The 15,825-nt window shown below is 40.9% G+C and overlaps 1 protein-coding gene across 2 annotated transcripts; it reads left to right on the top strand.

Moving 5' to 3' along the window:
- Positions 1–188: 188 nt before the first annotated feature.
- LOC139233131 (protein SET) lies at positions 189–15,463 on the top strand. 2 transcript variants are annotated; one of them, XM_070863683.1, is made up of 8 exons: positions 189–556; positions 2,338–2,395; positions 4,104–4,246; positions 6,024–6,127; positions 8,911–9,024; positions 10,592–10,762; positions 11,373–11,528; positions 12,172–15,463. In XM_070863683.1, exons 1-8 carry the CDS (start codon positions 484–486, stop codon positions 12,193–12,195), a joined length of 843 nt encoding a protein of 280 aa, XP_070719784.1. In that variant the 5' UTR covers positions 189–483; the 3' UTR covers positions 12,196–15,463. The 2 variants fall into 2 exon arrangements, with proteins under 2 accessions (XP_070719784.1, XP_070719785.1); XM_070863684.1 differs by lacking the exon at positions 189–556 and adding an exon at positions 862–964.
- The last annotated feature ends 362 nt before the right edge of the window (positions 15,464–15,825 follow it).

Here is a 15,825-nt window from a genome sequence, read left to right as displayed (position 1 = left end):
CTCGCTCCGCCCAATGGGAGAGCGAGGTAGGTGAGGCGCGAGGCGAGGGGCGCCGCACGGCGCATGCGTGGTTGGGTCGGCCGGTCGGGGTTGTCTCTCTGCTGTGATGTGATGTGGTGTGTGTGTGTGGGTGACCGGCCGCGCGTGCGCAGGAGAACGCAGCGGAGCGGGCTGAGCGCGAGCACTTTTCGTCCGCCCTCCTCCCCTCTCCCCCCCCCCACCACCACCACCACCACCTTCCACCCTCCTCCTCCTCCTCTCTCCCGCTTCACTGTTGGTAGAAGAGGCGCCAGACCCACTGAGCCATCGAGGCGAACGAACGAACGAGCGAGCGTGAGGGAAGAAGATTAGGTGAAAACAAAAAAAAAAAAGCGCGAGTCAGGGCTTTTCATCTTTTTTTTTTCTCCTTTCCTCCTCCTCTTCCTTTTTTTTTATTTCCCCCCCCCCCCTTCTTTTTTTTCTCCTCCTCCTCCTTCTTCCAAGATGTCGGTCCCAGCCACAAAGATGAGTAAAAAAGAGGTGAACTCGAACCATGACGGAGCAGACGAGACCTCAGGTAAATTTTATTTTTTTGTTTGTGTGGTAAATATATATAAAGATGGTGTGTGTGTGTGTGGAGAAGCTTGCGTGAGGCCCAAATGTGTGTATATTTTATATATATATATATATATAATGTGTGTGTGTGTGTTCGCGGAATGGCGGCCCCACGCTCCCCCTCTCGGTCAGGCCGGAGAGAAGCTGGAAAAAAAAAGCAGCGCGGGAGGGTAAACTCATTCACTCCGGCGCCATGTTTGTGAACCCACACCGCTCGAAAGAAGGAATATATATATATAAAAAAAACAAGAGACCTAATCTCTCCCCTCTCTCTCTCTCTCTCTCTCTCTCCTCCTCGCATTGTGTGAGGCGGCCGCCATGATACCAGGGCAGAGAAATGGAGCGGCTACGGCCTGCTCGTCGGCCCGAGGTGAGATAGCTTTCTCCTCATCCTCCTCCTCCTCCTCCTCCTCGCGCTCAATTTCTCCGCCCGGCCCTCCGCTCCGTGCTGCTTTCGAGGGCGAGGATAATGTGCTCGGGAGGGCAGAGCTTCCCGACATGGGGCTTCCCGCTCAGCAACACTCGGGGGCGGGTTGCGAGACAAAACCCGAGAGGGAGAAAGGCCTAACCACGCGGCCTGGTGTTAAAGGGATTAGCCACCTTTTTTTAAAAACATTTTTTTTTTTGTGTTTTGCTCGCAAGGAATATAAAGACGCAATGTTACCCCCCCCCCCCCCACACACACATACACAAAAAAAACCCTTTCCTGTACACAGTTTATAGAGAATTATTTCTTTTTAAATCCACCTTGCGATTTTTTAAGACTTGTTTGAGTAGATGTTTTTGTTTGAGGATCAGTATTTGTATGATTCCTAGACGTGCAAAAAAAAAAATGGGAGATAAGAGATAAAAATGTATTTTAATTGCAGCATTTGTTGTGGATTAAAGGGGGGGGGGAGAAAGGAAAGAGAAATTTTATGAAAAATGATTGCATTCTCTAAAATGGTGAAAATAAGGAAAATGTTTTATTTTTTTTTAAAAAACGAAGGCAAATATGGAAGTCAGTCTGCATTAATGCTCTATTTTTGAATTTGTTTGGGCTGCCATTCATTTTATTTTTGAGATGTCGATATTAAAGCAGCGACTTCCTTTGGGGAGGAACCACGCGGCCTGTAATTTAGCAGGGGTTCATTCAACACAAAGGGAAGCGGCTCTGAAACGTGGGTCGCGGGCAAATTGTTGACGTCCCTCGGTCTAAATTCGCTATAAATGGGACGGGGGGATTTCCTAAGATCCTGGATAAGTCGGCCTGCTGTTTAAGGATGGACTGTTCTTTCCGTAATTTTCACGGTTTCAGGCAAAAGGAAATGCGTTACAATCGTGTTTTGCCCGGAGGGTGGTTTAGTGACAGATTTCGCTGCATCTATTTTTGTAGCTGTGATTGTAAATTCTTGGTAAAATCTTACTCGGGAGTATTTCTTTTTTTGTTGTACAAGGTTAACTTGGGGAATGTGCCTAGCAAGTTTGCCCCATTGCCTTTTAAAGATTTAATGCAATGTTTCTTCCCAAGGGCATCAGTCCGTAGGAAATGATTTAGCGCGATTTAAGAATAAGTGCAATTTTATTTGGAGGGAACGTTGTCTTCAAGTGAAAGTATGTTTTAGAAATTACCAAAGAGTACATTTGGTTTAGGGAAAGTCTGAGTTAAAGGCAATTTTGAAGTTGTTCATTTAAAAAAAAATGTCTCGTGTGCTGATTGAAAAACCTTTCCAATTTTGTGACTTTTAAAAACTTTCTTTACAGAAAAAGAGCAACAGGAAGCCATTGAACACATTGATGAAGTACAGAATGAAATAGACAGGTAGTGTAAAGGAAGCAGATAAAATTTTGTACAGCTATAATTTTGGTGTTGCATTAGGTAAAGTCGTCCTTGGTTTGAAAAAGTTTCCTGCTTCACATGTATTGATGAACTATAATTTGATGTGTTCCTGAAACTTGATGTGATGTAAATTCTTGCTCAGATTTCTGTGAAATGGAAGATAAATACTTTATGATTAGCAAGTAATGAGTTCAAAAGTAAAAGTAATCTGCTTATATTGGCGTGATTTCTCATACTGCTATCCTCAGCTTGAGATAACTGATTTATAATGCTAAATGGAAGTATGTTGTGCTGTTTGCACGTTTAATTGTCAGTTGTTTGGAGTGTTAACTCGTGGATATCTCCAACCTGACTTTAACTTTATCGGCTAATGGTCAACTTCACCTGTAGGTTCCCAATGAATATATCTCGAAGTCTTGTATGCACATAAAAATTACATCCAGATTCAAAATTCCATCTCCAGTTGCTGCAACTTTCACATCACGCGAAGAGAAATAATTTAAACTCCGACTTGCTGTAGACTGCAATTTTGGTTGGCGGGTGCCATTTAGTCTTCTCCCAGACGACATTTAGTTGTTTTTAGGGATTGAAGAAACATTTGGGGGGGAAAGCCCATATCATTTGAGCTTGCATGATGGTGTTCAAGAACCATCCATCTTTTTCCACCTTGAAGTTATTGACTTGTGCTGAGGTACAATTCCACAACTGCCAGCAGTGGTGCATCAGTTGACTCAATACTGTCCTCAGCATCTGCCTACCCTGGTCAGATTCCTCCTCCCTGTCTTAACCTTCTATATTCCAGGGAATGCAAGCCTAGTTTTTGCAAAATCTCCTCATAACTTAACCTTTGGTTAAATTAAATTTGGTTAAATTTAACATTCTGGTGTATCTGCGCTGCACTCCTTTCAAGACCAGTGTCCTCTTTCTACGGTGAAGTGCCCAGAACGCTACCCTGTGTGCCAGATGTGGTCTAACCAGGGCTTTGTATAATTGTAGCAAAACATCCTCCCATTATATTCTAGCTATCTCGATATAAAGACTAACATTCCGTTAGTCCTTTTGATTTAGAATATGCTTAATATTTCCCAAAATACCTCTGGATGAAGAATTGGAAACAGCCAGACTTCCTGCTCCTAGTGACCCATCCCAGCTTGAAATACAAGTGTTGATGTCCAGTTGGAAAGCAGTTCGGGTTGGGATGCGATTGTACTCCATTTGAATAGCTGGCCGACATTGTTGCGACGTGTACATTATGGCTTCTTGGGCAGGCAATTGGAAGGTGGCCTGAGGATAGCCCATGAAGTGGTCAACATCTTCTGTATGGGATTAATTGGAAGAAAGAAATGGTCACTGTGAGCCTGTAGCTCTGTGGATAAGTGTGATGTCTTGAAATAATTTGACAGGCTGGTTTAAATCTCCTTGTGCAGCCTTAAAGTGCACTGGTGGAATTTGGGCAATTTAGCTTCTGAAGAAGGAAATGTGTTACCTTCATATTCCTAGGTTCCCAGCTCCTGGCATGCAGAGATCTTGCCAGGTTTGGTGCATGGCAATTTGGCAACTGAGCCGGGAGGTGAATTAAACAGTACCTTTGGTATTCTCCCAAGACTCTCTTTCCTGTACCCCAGAAAGCATTGTTTTGCCAGGCTACAAATGATTCTTGTGACTAAAAAAAAATCTCTCTTCTGTTTAGACTGAATGAACAGGCAAGTGAGGAAATTTTGAAAGTAGAGCAAAAGTATAACAAGTTACGTCAGCCATACTTCCAGAAGCGGTCAGAACTCATTGCCAAAATCCCCAACTTTTGGGTGACTACGTTTGTCAACCACCCACAAGGTAAGCAGCGAAATGCAGCAGGCTGTTGTCATTTGGATGGACAAAACATTGCAGATGACTACGTTGGATATGTATTGAATATTAAATAAATTGGGGAGAAAAAAACTTGGAAAGATGGAATTTTGCTGCATTATCCAAGTTTAAATGTCACCTGTGTACTATTTGTTACTGTCTAATACTTTGAACTGAAAAAAAAAAGGCATTTGATCTTTGTTTACAGTAGAATCTGACTATGCAGAGCAGATCGCCTTCCAAGGAATTGACGCAGATGTGATTCAATTTTAGATGATCTTTGGCATAAGTTTAAAGCAAGAATGTGTTGGTTTAATTTCGGTGAACTTTCTGTTATTCTGATGAATACTAGTTGCCTCTCCTGTACAGTGACCCCTAGAGGCACACATTGTTTACTGCAGTACTGATAGAAAGTTGGTGTGGCTTTATAGCAAGCCACAGCCATCACGATTTGTAACATTTGAGAGCTAAGTTTTTTTTATATACTTGTTTTGTGCTAGTCTCACTGGGTTATGCTGTTTATGCAGCCAAGATTACAGTTGAGACTAAATGCTTTTTTGTTGGTGATTTTCCTGAGCTAAGTTATGGTGTGTTTTGCAAGTTTCCTGTGCTATAATGATTTGCAACCCTGTTGGCTTATAAGCAATAGGAATTATAAAGCCTGGTTAGGTAGGGTTCAGTTTTAAATCTGAACTTCAATGAATTGTATTTTTACATTTGAACTGGAGAGTAATTAAGTCTGTTAGTGGCATAACTAATTGTTCTGTCGAATGTTTATGTTCCCAATCTTAGCTACATTGAAAATATCTGAGCAAAAACAAATCATTTGTTCAAATTTTGGGAGGGGGAACTAAGATGTTGCTTACTAGATAGAAAGGTTGATCATTGTGCCATTGTTTGGGTGTCATAGGATGACATCTTAAGACATAAGGAGAAAGAGAGCTCATTAAAAAGGTTTTTCTTACCTTTCACAGAAGCCCTAATTCTTGCTGGGTCAAATTTCTGCAGCAGCCAGTTCTTTTTTTTTCTCCCCCACCCCCAACCACATGTTAACTTGAATGTGCCATTAGACAATAGGAGGGAATCACCGCTTTGCTTTATTGCCCTGACATTCCAGGGGTGAAATCGTTCTCCCTTTTCCATTTCTTAAAAGCCTTAGTGTGTTGAGACTGATTATTGTGCCTCCACCTCTTCAATTGAAATTGTCTAACTTGTCAGAAGTAAGAAATAAGTTGCAACATTTTCTCTTTTGGAATGAAGAAATGGTACCAGTGTCTGGTAAAATTAAGCAAAGTGGTCAGTGGATGTATGTGTTTACACACTTCAAATTTGCTATTGTATGCTTTTAAATTATTTTCAGCATTGTATGTACACAGCTCTTGGAAATCTGCCCTGGAATCTCTGAAATATATCACCTGATGAAAGCTGGGAAAAGGGCACTAGTGTGTATGCACTTGCACATTTTTGTCTTGCGCGTGTGGTCCATTTTATGATTATTTGGGCACTTTGCCTCATGTCTTTGAGATCATGCCTGTATATTTTGATGTCTTAATAGATACGATCTTAGTATATTTTAAAAGGCAGGACATTTTTGTGTTTTTTCAATTTTGCCCATGTTACAGCATTGCTGTATCCATTTGACAGTACTGATTAAATATACAAGAATATTGTGGACCTGCCAAAAAAAATCACTGCAATACAAGATTTAGCTGGTGTATTTGCATCAACATTGGCCTGAAATTTTCAAATTTAAAATATTTTCCAGTATCTGCGCTTCTGGGAGAGGAAGATGAGGAGGCACTGCATTATCTGACGAGAGTGGAGGTGACAGAATTCGAAGATATCAAATCAGGCTATAGAATAGATTTTGTAAGTACATTGTTCTTGGGCTGCCGTGCTGGATTGAGTACTAAAAGCTAATTTGTTTCATAGAACTGATTCTTTGAAAAATGATATCGGATAACTCTACTTAATGTTTCATACTATTGGGATCTTTAAAATGGTGTGGTGACCCATGGGAGTGATAACGATTGCCTCTTGCCATTGTTTTTAGTAGAATATAATTATTTTACAGGAGAGTTGCTTATTCCCTTTGTCGTGTTTTAACTGGTTTAAAAATTGCTTTGAGAAATAACCGTGTAACGAGAATTAAAAGATACAAACTTGTCTGAGGTTTAATGAGCTTTTAATGTAATTGTAAATTGCAACAGCAAAGGCACTGGTTGCTTTTACAGAAAATTTGGTAATTGTTGAATTTTTTTAACCCAGTCCCCAAAAAAATATAATTCTTAAAATCTTGATATTAAAAATGGTGTTTCAATTATTATAAATTGGCCTTGGTAATCAGTGCAAATAACTGCACCAAACTAGCAACGATCCCAAATTTGATCCCCGGTCAAAACCGAGTTAGCAGATCGCAGCTTGGATGATGCTGGTAGGGATGCTACTTTATGGCTGTGGTGTTTCCCCCAACGGTCAGATGATCTGTTGAACTTTGCTGTCTCTTGCATTAAGGGTAAGGCCTGCGTTCATCAAGAGAGGTGATCCACTTCTGGCACTTGTTGCATCAAATATTCACACAAAATAATTACAATATATATTAACGACTTAGATGAAGGAATTGAGTGTAATATCTCCAAGTTTGCGGATGACACTAAAGTGGGCGGCGGTGTGAGCTGTGAGGAGGACGCTGAAAAGCTGCAGGGTGACTTGGACAGGCTAGGTGAGTGGGCAAATGCATGGCAGATGCAGTATAATGTAGATAAATGAGGTTATCCATTTTGGGGGCAAAAACACGAAGACAGAATATTATCTGGATGGCGGCAGATTTGGAAAAGGGGAGGTGCAACGAGACCTGGGTGTCATGGTTCATCAGTCACTGAAAGTGGGCATGCAGGTACAGCAGGCGCTGAAGAAGGCAAATGGTATGTTGGCCTTCCTAGCTAGGGGATTTGATTATAGGAGCAGGGAGGTCTTTCTGCAGTTGCACAGGACCTTAGTGAGGCCTCACCTGGAATATTGTGTACAGGTTTGGTCTCCTAATCTGAGGAAGGACGTTCTTGCTAATGAGGGAGTGCAGTGAAAGTTCACCAGACTGATTCCATGGATGGCTGGACTGTCATATGAGGAGAGACTGGATCAAGTAGGCCTTTATTCACTGGAGTTTATAAGGATGAGAAGGGATCTCAGAAACGTATAAGATTCTGATGGGATTGGACAGGTTAGATGTGGAAAGAATGTTCCTGATGTTGGGGAAGTCCAGAACCAGGGGACACAGTCTTAGGATAAGGGGTAAGCCATTTAGGACTTGGATGAGGAGAAACTTCTTTACTGAGTTGTTAACCTGTAGAATTCCCTGCCACAGAGAGTTGTTGATGCCAGTTCATTGGATATATTCAAGAGGGAGTTAGATATGGCCCTTACGGTTAAGGGGATCAAGGGGTATGGAGAGAAAACAGGAAAGGGGTACTGAGGGAATGATCAGCCATGATCTTATTGCAGGCTCGAAGGGCCGAATGGCCTACTCCTGCACCTGTTTTCTATGTGGCTTGACTAACTGCACTCTGCCTCCAACTCTGAAAAACGCGTCTTGATGTGACAGGGTGTCATTCCACGCTAGCAATCCATTATGAGCCCAAGTGACTGATATTAAGTGCTGCTTTATGGACTTATGCCTAGTAAGAACGAACTTCAAACAGCTAGTGTGGAGAGATACTAATCCCATCAGTCTAGGTTGGATTAAACCTGTCTGAGAGGTGGAGTGACTATTGCCCTGCATATTTTTTTAAAACTTAATTTTTGCTCTTGTTTTCTATTCATGGAAGGAGCTTTGTTTTAAAAAAATAATAATGGGGGGTGGGGCGGTGTTATTTCATTTGTTCACCAAACAGCCCTGAACTCTGACCCCTTTCGCGTCCTCAGGACATCCCAAAGTAGTTGACTGAAGGCCAATTAATTGCTTTCAAAATGTAGTTACTGCTGTAATGTGAGCGAACATGGAAGTCGATTTGCACTCCGCAGGGGTTAAGCAAGCCCACCCACCACCTTGACAACTAGCAATGGGCAGTAAATGCTGGCTGTGCTCATATCCCGAGAATGAATATAAAACCAAAGCACCACAAGGTCCCACAAATAACAGACATAACCAGTTAATCTGTTTTGTTGGGAGAGGGCTAAATGTTGGCCAAGTTACTGGGAGGGCTTGCCTGCTCATATTTTATATCCTCTGGGACAAGCAGGTGGGGCCATAGTCAAACATCTGAAGTCTAGCAAATAATATACATGGAGCAGTTTTGTTTTTTTCTGCTTGTGTATTGCCACCAGTATTGTTCCAAGTAAGAATTATTTGGAATAGCTGCCAAGTGTTTTACATTGCTTGGTGAATGTTTCATTTTTAATTCAGCGCATGATTTTACTACAACCTTTCAATAAATATGCCACACTTAAAATTCCGATTTTAAAAAAAAATATGGCTGCTTTGATTTCTTTGAGACTCCTAAATGGGTATGGACTACTGTCATTTTCTGCTAGTTGCTTCTGTTTTACTCGGTTCTGTCTGGATTTTCTTTTACTTTAGGAATTTCAACCCAGGTTTCTTTCTTCTTAATGGCACTAATTATGAAGGCAAACTAATGGGTGGCTTTTATTTTCAGTATTTTGATGAGAACCCGTACTTTGATAATAAAGTTCTGTCCAAAGAGTTTCACCTGAATGAAAATGGAGACCCATCTTCAAAATCAACAGAGATCAAATGGAAACCAGGAAAGGTAAGCCCAGTCACGGTGTGCGTTACCAGAATGCATTTTAATGTCATGTGTGATCTTGGATGTTTCATTTGAAAAGCATGTAAGCCTGCAGTTATGTTGCCATTTTGAGGAGAAACCTCATTTACATGAGTTACAGGGGTGATATGATGTCAGGAAGCACCTCTTCACACACGGTAATGGAAATCTGGAACACAGACAAATTGAGATGGGGGTAAATTGAAAGTTTTAAAAACGTGAGTTTGATTTTTTATTAGACAAGGGTTAAGGTGGGTGGATGGAGTTAAGATATCAGTCATGATCTAATCGAATGGTGGAACAGACTTGGGGGATTGAACTGCCTCCTCCTGTTCCTATGTTCCTAAACTTATCCTAGCTGAAAAGACTGCATGGATCTTGTGATTTGGAATTTCATTGTACCATAAGGTTGGAGAAGGGTAGGTGGGTGATGTGATCACGTTCTGAGAAGGATTGTAAAAAAAAAAAAAGAGGATTGAGAGTAGTATGTTGTGACGACTTACTCCCTTTCCATTGGACAAGTGCTTTGCTGTACTTGATAGCTGATGTATACAAATAGGCTGGGATTTGAATTTGCCTGAATTGGTGCGTGTTGTTTTTTGATCTTAGCGCCATCTCTGGCCAATTTGTGAAAGAATAAGTCTCTGGTAAATTCGTGGAATATCTTACTCAATTCATTGGTGGATGGAAAGGAGTTGGCATTTGAGCTAGTATCTGATTATTATTCCCGATAATCTTGTAGCTGTTTGTTTTCTAGCTGCAAAATGTATTTTTATTCATGGCATCAAGTTAGTAGCCAAATTGCTCATCCGTTTAAAGCCAAGGAATACAATCTCCCATTCCCTTGGGTACTGAGCCATACAGCCCGGAAGTTTCAATCCCATGTCTGTTCAGTTTAGTTATCTCTGCTGTGGTAGTGATGGAGTTTCTACAACTGATCTTGATGTACCAGGTTAGAGAAAGAAATGGCAAGGGTTCTGCTCTTTTATGCAAATCATTCTCTTTTGCTGTTCGGGGGCTGATGGGTAACAACTTTCTCAGCACCTGCCAGAATGTGTTGCCATTGTATCTCGAGAAGGAGCCTTGTGTTACTGCCTCCTAAAAGATTGTTTCGGGAAGATTTTCCCCTCGCCTGTAGTGAAGATTTAAGTGTATCTGCAGTCCTCAATTTTCCCTTCCAATTTATTTCCTGAGGATAGCTTGGAGAAGGGGTGTTCTGACATTTGCTTTTCACAAAAACTGCTTGAGCGTCTTGATACCTTAGCATGAGTTCAGAATAATAAATATGCTTAATTCTATAATCATTTTCTCCACACTTTAGTACTGCACTGTAATAACATGTATTCTGTTGTTGCATTTTTTTGCATCCTTTGTGCTGAATTGAGTTGATCCTTTAATTTTCTAATTTAAAATGAAAAATACAGTATTCATGCAGCTGTTTGAAGTCCTTAATGCCCCACAAATACATACTTGTTTGTCTAAACCTTCAGTTGAACGGTCTTAATACAATTAAGCATCTACCTACCAATAACTCTGTCCATTTTGTTTCAAGGACCTGACAAAGCGCTCCAGTCAGTCACAGACTAAAGCAGGCAGGAAGCGACAGCATGAAGAACCAGAAAGCTTCTTCACCTGGTTTACTGATCACTCGGATGCAGGTGCAGATGAACTGGGAGAGGTGATCAAAGATGACATCTGGCCGAACCCCCTGCAGTACTACTTAGTGAGTACACTTGGTTCTTTGTGACGTTTAAAAGCTTGAATCTTAACCGTGCAACCATAGCATTTAATGTCTGATTTGATAGGTGATTAATTACTACTTGGGCATAAGGACTATTCGGCTTCACCAGCCATGTTTACGTCTCTGTGGGCTGTTTTCTATTTGTTCCTGTGCAAAGGAGCAGGCCTGTTGGGTACCGATTGCAAATGGCTCCCAAGTTGCAGAGCAGTCAAGCTGAGACCAACAGGCTGAAATCAATTGCCTGCCGGGGGGGGGCTTTGTTTTTCTAATAGCTTTATTATGAGGATGATTGGGTTGGTTGTGGCGTGTTGATTTTGACAGCCAGGTAGCTGGAGGTTTTCCTGTAGTGAGTCAGTATACATTTGTATATTCAATCTGCTGTCTGTCTACTGGGTTGGCATAGTGTGACAATTTTGGGGGGAATTTTGTGTGTGCAACAGCATGCTTACTTTACACCCTTAAGAGGCCCCTTGTCCCACTGGTGTTTGAAGATCAGCTGTGCCTCCTGTAAGTAGCTCGAGCATTGTGGTATGGAGTTGTCATATAAATGTGTCCCTTAACAAGAAGGTTAATTACCATGATGTGTTGCCAGGTTCCAGATATGGAAGATGAAGAAGGGGATGGTGAGGAGGAAGATGAAGATGAGGAGGAAGAAGAAGGATTGGAGGACATTGATGAGGAAGGGGATGAGGATGAAGAGGGAGAAGAAGAGGATGAAGAGGAAGAGGAGGAAGGAGAAGAAGCAGAGGTAAGTACTGTCCTTTTTTGAAATCCGGGTTCAGATGTGGTCATGTCTACGTGAAAACTTTAAAATGCTTCAGCGGTCTACATCATGTCTCTTGCCTCAGGCATTGAAATAATCTCAATCAATCTATGTTTTGCCATCTCCTTTCTTAAGTTGTGTGTTATTCAGTCACTTTCCAACATGAGATTTGGGCCAAATATTTGTGAAGTGTTAACCACTTGATGGGCAATTCCTTCCCTTTAGTTTTGCCATCAGAACAGCCTAGTAGGACAGAGGAGCTGGCTTGATTGCCCATCCAGTAGGCAAGATGGCAATTTGGTTAAATGCTGAAACCCGAACAACATTTTGTTCCAATTTATAAAATGAGAGGGTGCTTTAAGTTGTGTTTACTACTTTGCTTCCCCTCTCAAATTTATTTTCGTATCTCATGCAAAAGAAATCTGTAATTTAGCACACGCCGGAGCAAATTGAGTATCTTTTTGGAGCGCTGTCAGTGCATGCTCTTTAATTTACTTAAATCTCGACACTTGATTTGTGCAGCCATTGTTGCAGAATCTTGGTGTGGCGAGTGAAGGTTCTGATTTAGGATTTTTTTCATTTGCATCGAGCTGCCTTCCACTAACTTTTTTTCCCCCTTTCTTTGTAGGAGGAGGAAGGAGAAGACGACTGATCTGGTTGCTGTTGACATTCACCTCTCCCCTACTTTTTTTTCTTTAGTCCCTGGGAGCAAGTTGCTGTCTTTTTGTGCTCAGTTTCCTTGTTCTCCTGAGGTCCTTAAACCATTATACACAATTGGGATGAGTTACATGCGCAATCTACAGTGGCAATCTCTCTCTCTGCCATTTTCCATGAACTGATATGAATTCTCCTCCAGCCAGCTGATCAGCACACCATCTTCCGTAGTAATGTGATTGTATTTTTTTACGTTTTATTTTAACACGCCCCCTCCCCATCCCTCTGCTGGAAGCCCAGGGCTTCTCTCTGCCTTTGTGCTGTGACTATAGATAATTTTGAATAGGCTTTTTTTCCCCTACCTGTTCTGGCCCAGAGATTACACTGTTTCCATGTGGTGTGGACAATTCGCAATTACCATAAAGTCCTTGTTTCCTTCTCTCTTGTAACAAATTGGGGTGTGACTAAAGTACCTGGGGTAGATGCAGATGGTTGGGTTCTAATGGGTGGGTTTGTTGGGTATTTTGAGGACATGGCTGTACTTAGCATGTTGATGCATTGTATATTTTTACAACATCCGTGCAACCAAAGCCAACACTTTTAAATATTAATCGATTTGAGCCCCACAGCAGATGGAGGAGCGACAACCTGTAGAATCTTATTGGAATCTACATTCTCTAATGTAATTTTTTGTTTCACTGGAAAGGAAAATTGCTCAGTTTTAAACGTTAAAAGTGTACAAGTTGCTTTGTTACAATAAAACTAAATGTGTACACGAAAAGTGTGTGGCGAGTTTACTTTTAACCTGGGATGTTTAGAGGACTCGATTGCAGTCAGTCTCGAGTGGTTATTTTTGTCGAGTGTTTAGGAAAGATTATACTGACCTGAATTAAATGCTACAGCCATTGGCAATAGAATTGACCATTTTAAAACGTCCACTCACTCCAAATAAAGTTTCTTGCATCGAGTATTTTCTACTTTTCATTAAACAGCCCTAGTGTACACGAGCAAAGCTGGAAGGAGCAAGTAAACAAGTTAAGGAACAAGTCGTCTGATCTTTTTTCCACATCCTCCACTGGGTGTGATTTTTGAGGATTGAGTGCAGTCTTGCACCTGTGAACTTGATTGATGCAATTCAGCATTGATTTGGTTTGTTGCGATCAAACTCTTGTTGGAACATTGGTGCACCAAGGCTGGAACAGGCAACACCGATCGCTAACTTCCATTCTTACTATTATATACCAATATGTAGTCTGTCCATGATGTGCAGCAAGCCTGCATGTTTGTAATAATTAGATACCCGGTCTGTATTTAATGGAAACAAGATTGTAACTACAAAGGGCGAATCGCAACTCGTGAGAACTTGATGTTCTCCTTCAATCGGTTGGGTCCAATGCTCCACTGTAAGTTCTAGTTTAAATTTGAATACCACACATTTTGTTTGTGTGGACAGTTTGCTAACTTGAATAGTCTTGCTTTTAACTACGAAGATTGCTCTTGATCTCTTGCCTCTAGTGGTTAAATTCTGTAAGTTAGTATATAGTATATATAGTCTTGGCACTGGTTGCAGCACACATCCATTGGACTAATGGCTCCATTTTTTGAGAGAGGGTCTGCCACGGCGCAACAAAATGTAGTTGTGATGTGTGTGTGTATATAAAATTGAACCTTTAAAATAACCCTGCCCTAAAAACTTGGTTACCGTAGGAGATTGGACTCTCGTATTACATTTTAAATTACTGGTATAAGATGTGCAGTGGATTTGGTGCAACTCTTGCAAATCATTCATATTTCTGGTAGTGTGGAAGAATTTTTGTGTGTTATTCCATTCTGGCTCCTATTTGATTAGAGACGCAGTTGTGGTATATAACTAGCTTGTCACCGCTAGTTTTGGGTAACATGGGAGCTTATTGCCTCACCTTTTTCAAAAGCCCGGGGTGTAGGTGTACTAAGTCAAAGCTACTTGTGGTATTTAATGTACTCTCCTGTTGCTATTTCATTGTTTAATTGGTCAATTTTCTTATCTTTCCAGAATTTATACTGATATTGTACTAAACCGTGACCTCATTTGAATTGCTATTGTACAATGAAAAAGTTGACCTCTGATTACAACTGTTTTCTGTGATTTATGAACTTTTCCCAATTCCATTAATCCTGATTTGAAAACTCTAGAACTTTTGAGTTACAAATTCCTTGCCAAAGTAACATTTTGCTTTAACCCTTTTCCGCTTGGATGTTTTTAGTGACTTCCTTTACAATTGGAATTTTGCAGTTGCCGTGGTTGGGAAATGGTGCCATTTTACTTGTATTATCAGTTATAAAGTAGGCCATTATGTATCGCTACAGCATATGTGACCTCTTTGTTCCTGAACTTTGCCTGAACAGTGTCCTAAATTGGTTTTGTACACTCCTCCTGCTAGTTAATTATATTTAGTGGTTGGAAATGCTGCAGGCTTCAGTAGATATTTTCATATCTAATTCTACCCTCTTTCTTCCTGCCCCCCCCCCCCCCCCCCAAAAAAAAAGTCAGTTAGACTGCAATATATCTTGAGCAGCTGATGAATACAGTTGTTTCACAGATGCAATCTCTGTTCAATTTCTCCTGTTCACGAGAGGGTATTGTACATTTGCATGTTTTTCACTTGGGGAAATCCGTTCTCTTGAGCAGGTCCTTTCCTGTCTGTCGATGCAATCTTGTCACTCCGGTAGAGACAAAGAAGCTGAGTTGAGTTGTAGGTGGGGAAATCCCTCCTGGCATGCAAAAAAAAAATAGCTCTGGCTGGTACCAACCCACGCCACTTTGCTTCATTTGGCAAGTTGATGGAATGACTAAGAATTCTACCACCAGCAATGCAAGCATAAGGCATGCGGTTCCTTAGACTAGCAGTAATAATGGACCTGGACAATTTCATCTAAGAAATGATGGCATACCAGTAGTCTACTGAGTATAGCCAGAGCTTTAGTTAGTTTTTCGTTTTTCTTCAGAAACTTGTTTTTGTTTACATACTTGTCCTGACATGGGACGTGGCTGAGCCATTACTTTGCTTGGCATTACTCTGGAGAGCAAGGTGTCTATAAACCATATTTCACAATTTTCCATTGGATTATAGACACCTAGTCTTTAAGTGTGTACTGGAGTTTGTTTCAAGTGGCAGCCTAAGATGTCCTGACTTCATCTTAAACTTGTTTTTTTTAATTAAAATTGGTTCTCATCAATCTGTCTTTACTGTTATCTACAATAAAGTTTGTATACATGTTTTGCCACAGTGCTGTGTATTGTCTTTACTGCTCATTGTGTACACCTGAAAGATATATTACTGATACAAGCAATACTGTTTTAATCTTATTCAACTGAAATGGAGAAATTCTTTGCTTAAAGTTAACACTGGCACTTATTTCTAGAAGCTACAATTGTACAGTAGCCAAATATTTTGGGGGGGATGTTTAAATTGGGATGTGGCCTAAAATGTAAACAGGCCTATGGTTATAAATGGCCATTACCACAGGAGTTTGTTTTGCTGTACTCTTCCTAGATATCAGCAATCTGGTGGTTATCGTCCAAGAGTATACCTTACTGGCATTAGTAGCCAACTCTTCTCGCCAGGGCAGTGAATGGATAATGTTTCAG

The sequence above is a fragment of the Pristiophorus japonicus genome, chromosome 20 (genome assembly GCF_044704955.1).
Source record: "Pristiophorus japonicus isolate sPriJap1 chromosome 20, sPriJap1.hap1, whole genome shotgun sequence".
Taxonomy (NCBI): Eukaryota; Metazoa; Chordata; class Chondrichthyes; family Pristiophoridae; genus Pristiophorus; species Pristiophorus japonicus.
The sequence above is the reverse complement of the archived record's forward strand: the minus strand, read 5'-3'. Positions and strand labels throughout refer to the sequence as shown.

Coding starts and splice junctions, on each gene's coding strand:
- LOC139233131 (XM_070863683.1), top strand. CDS start 484: ATGTCGGTCCCAGCCACAAAGATGAGTAAAAAAGAGGTGAACTCGAAC. Junction 6,128..8,910: donor CAGGCTATAGAATAGATTTT/GTAAGTACATTG, acceptor TTTTATTTTCAG/TATTTTGATGAGAACCCGTA. Junction 9,025..10,591: donor TCAAATGGAAACCAGGAAAG/GTAAGCCCAGTC, acceptor TTTTGTTTCAAG/GACCTGACAAAGCGCTCCAG.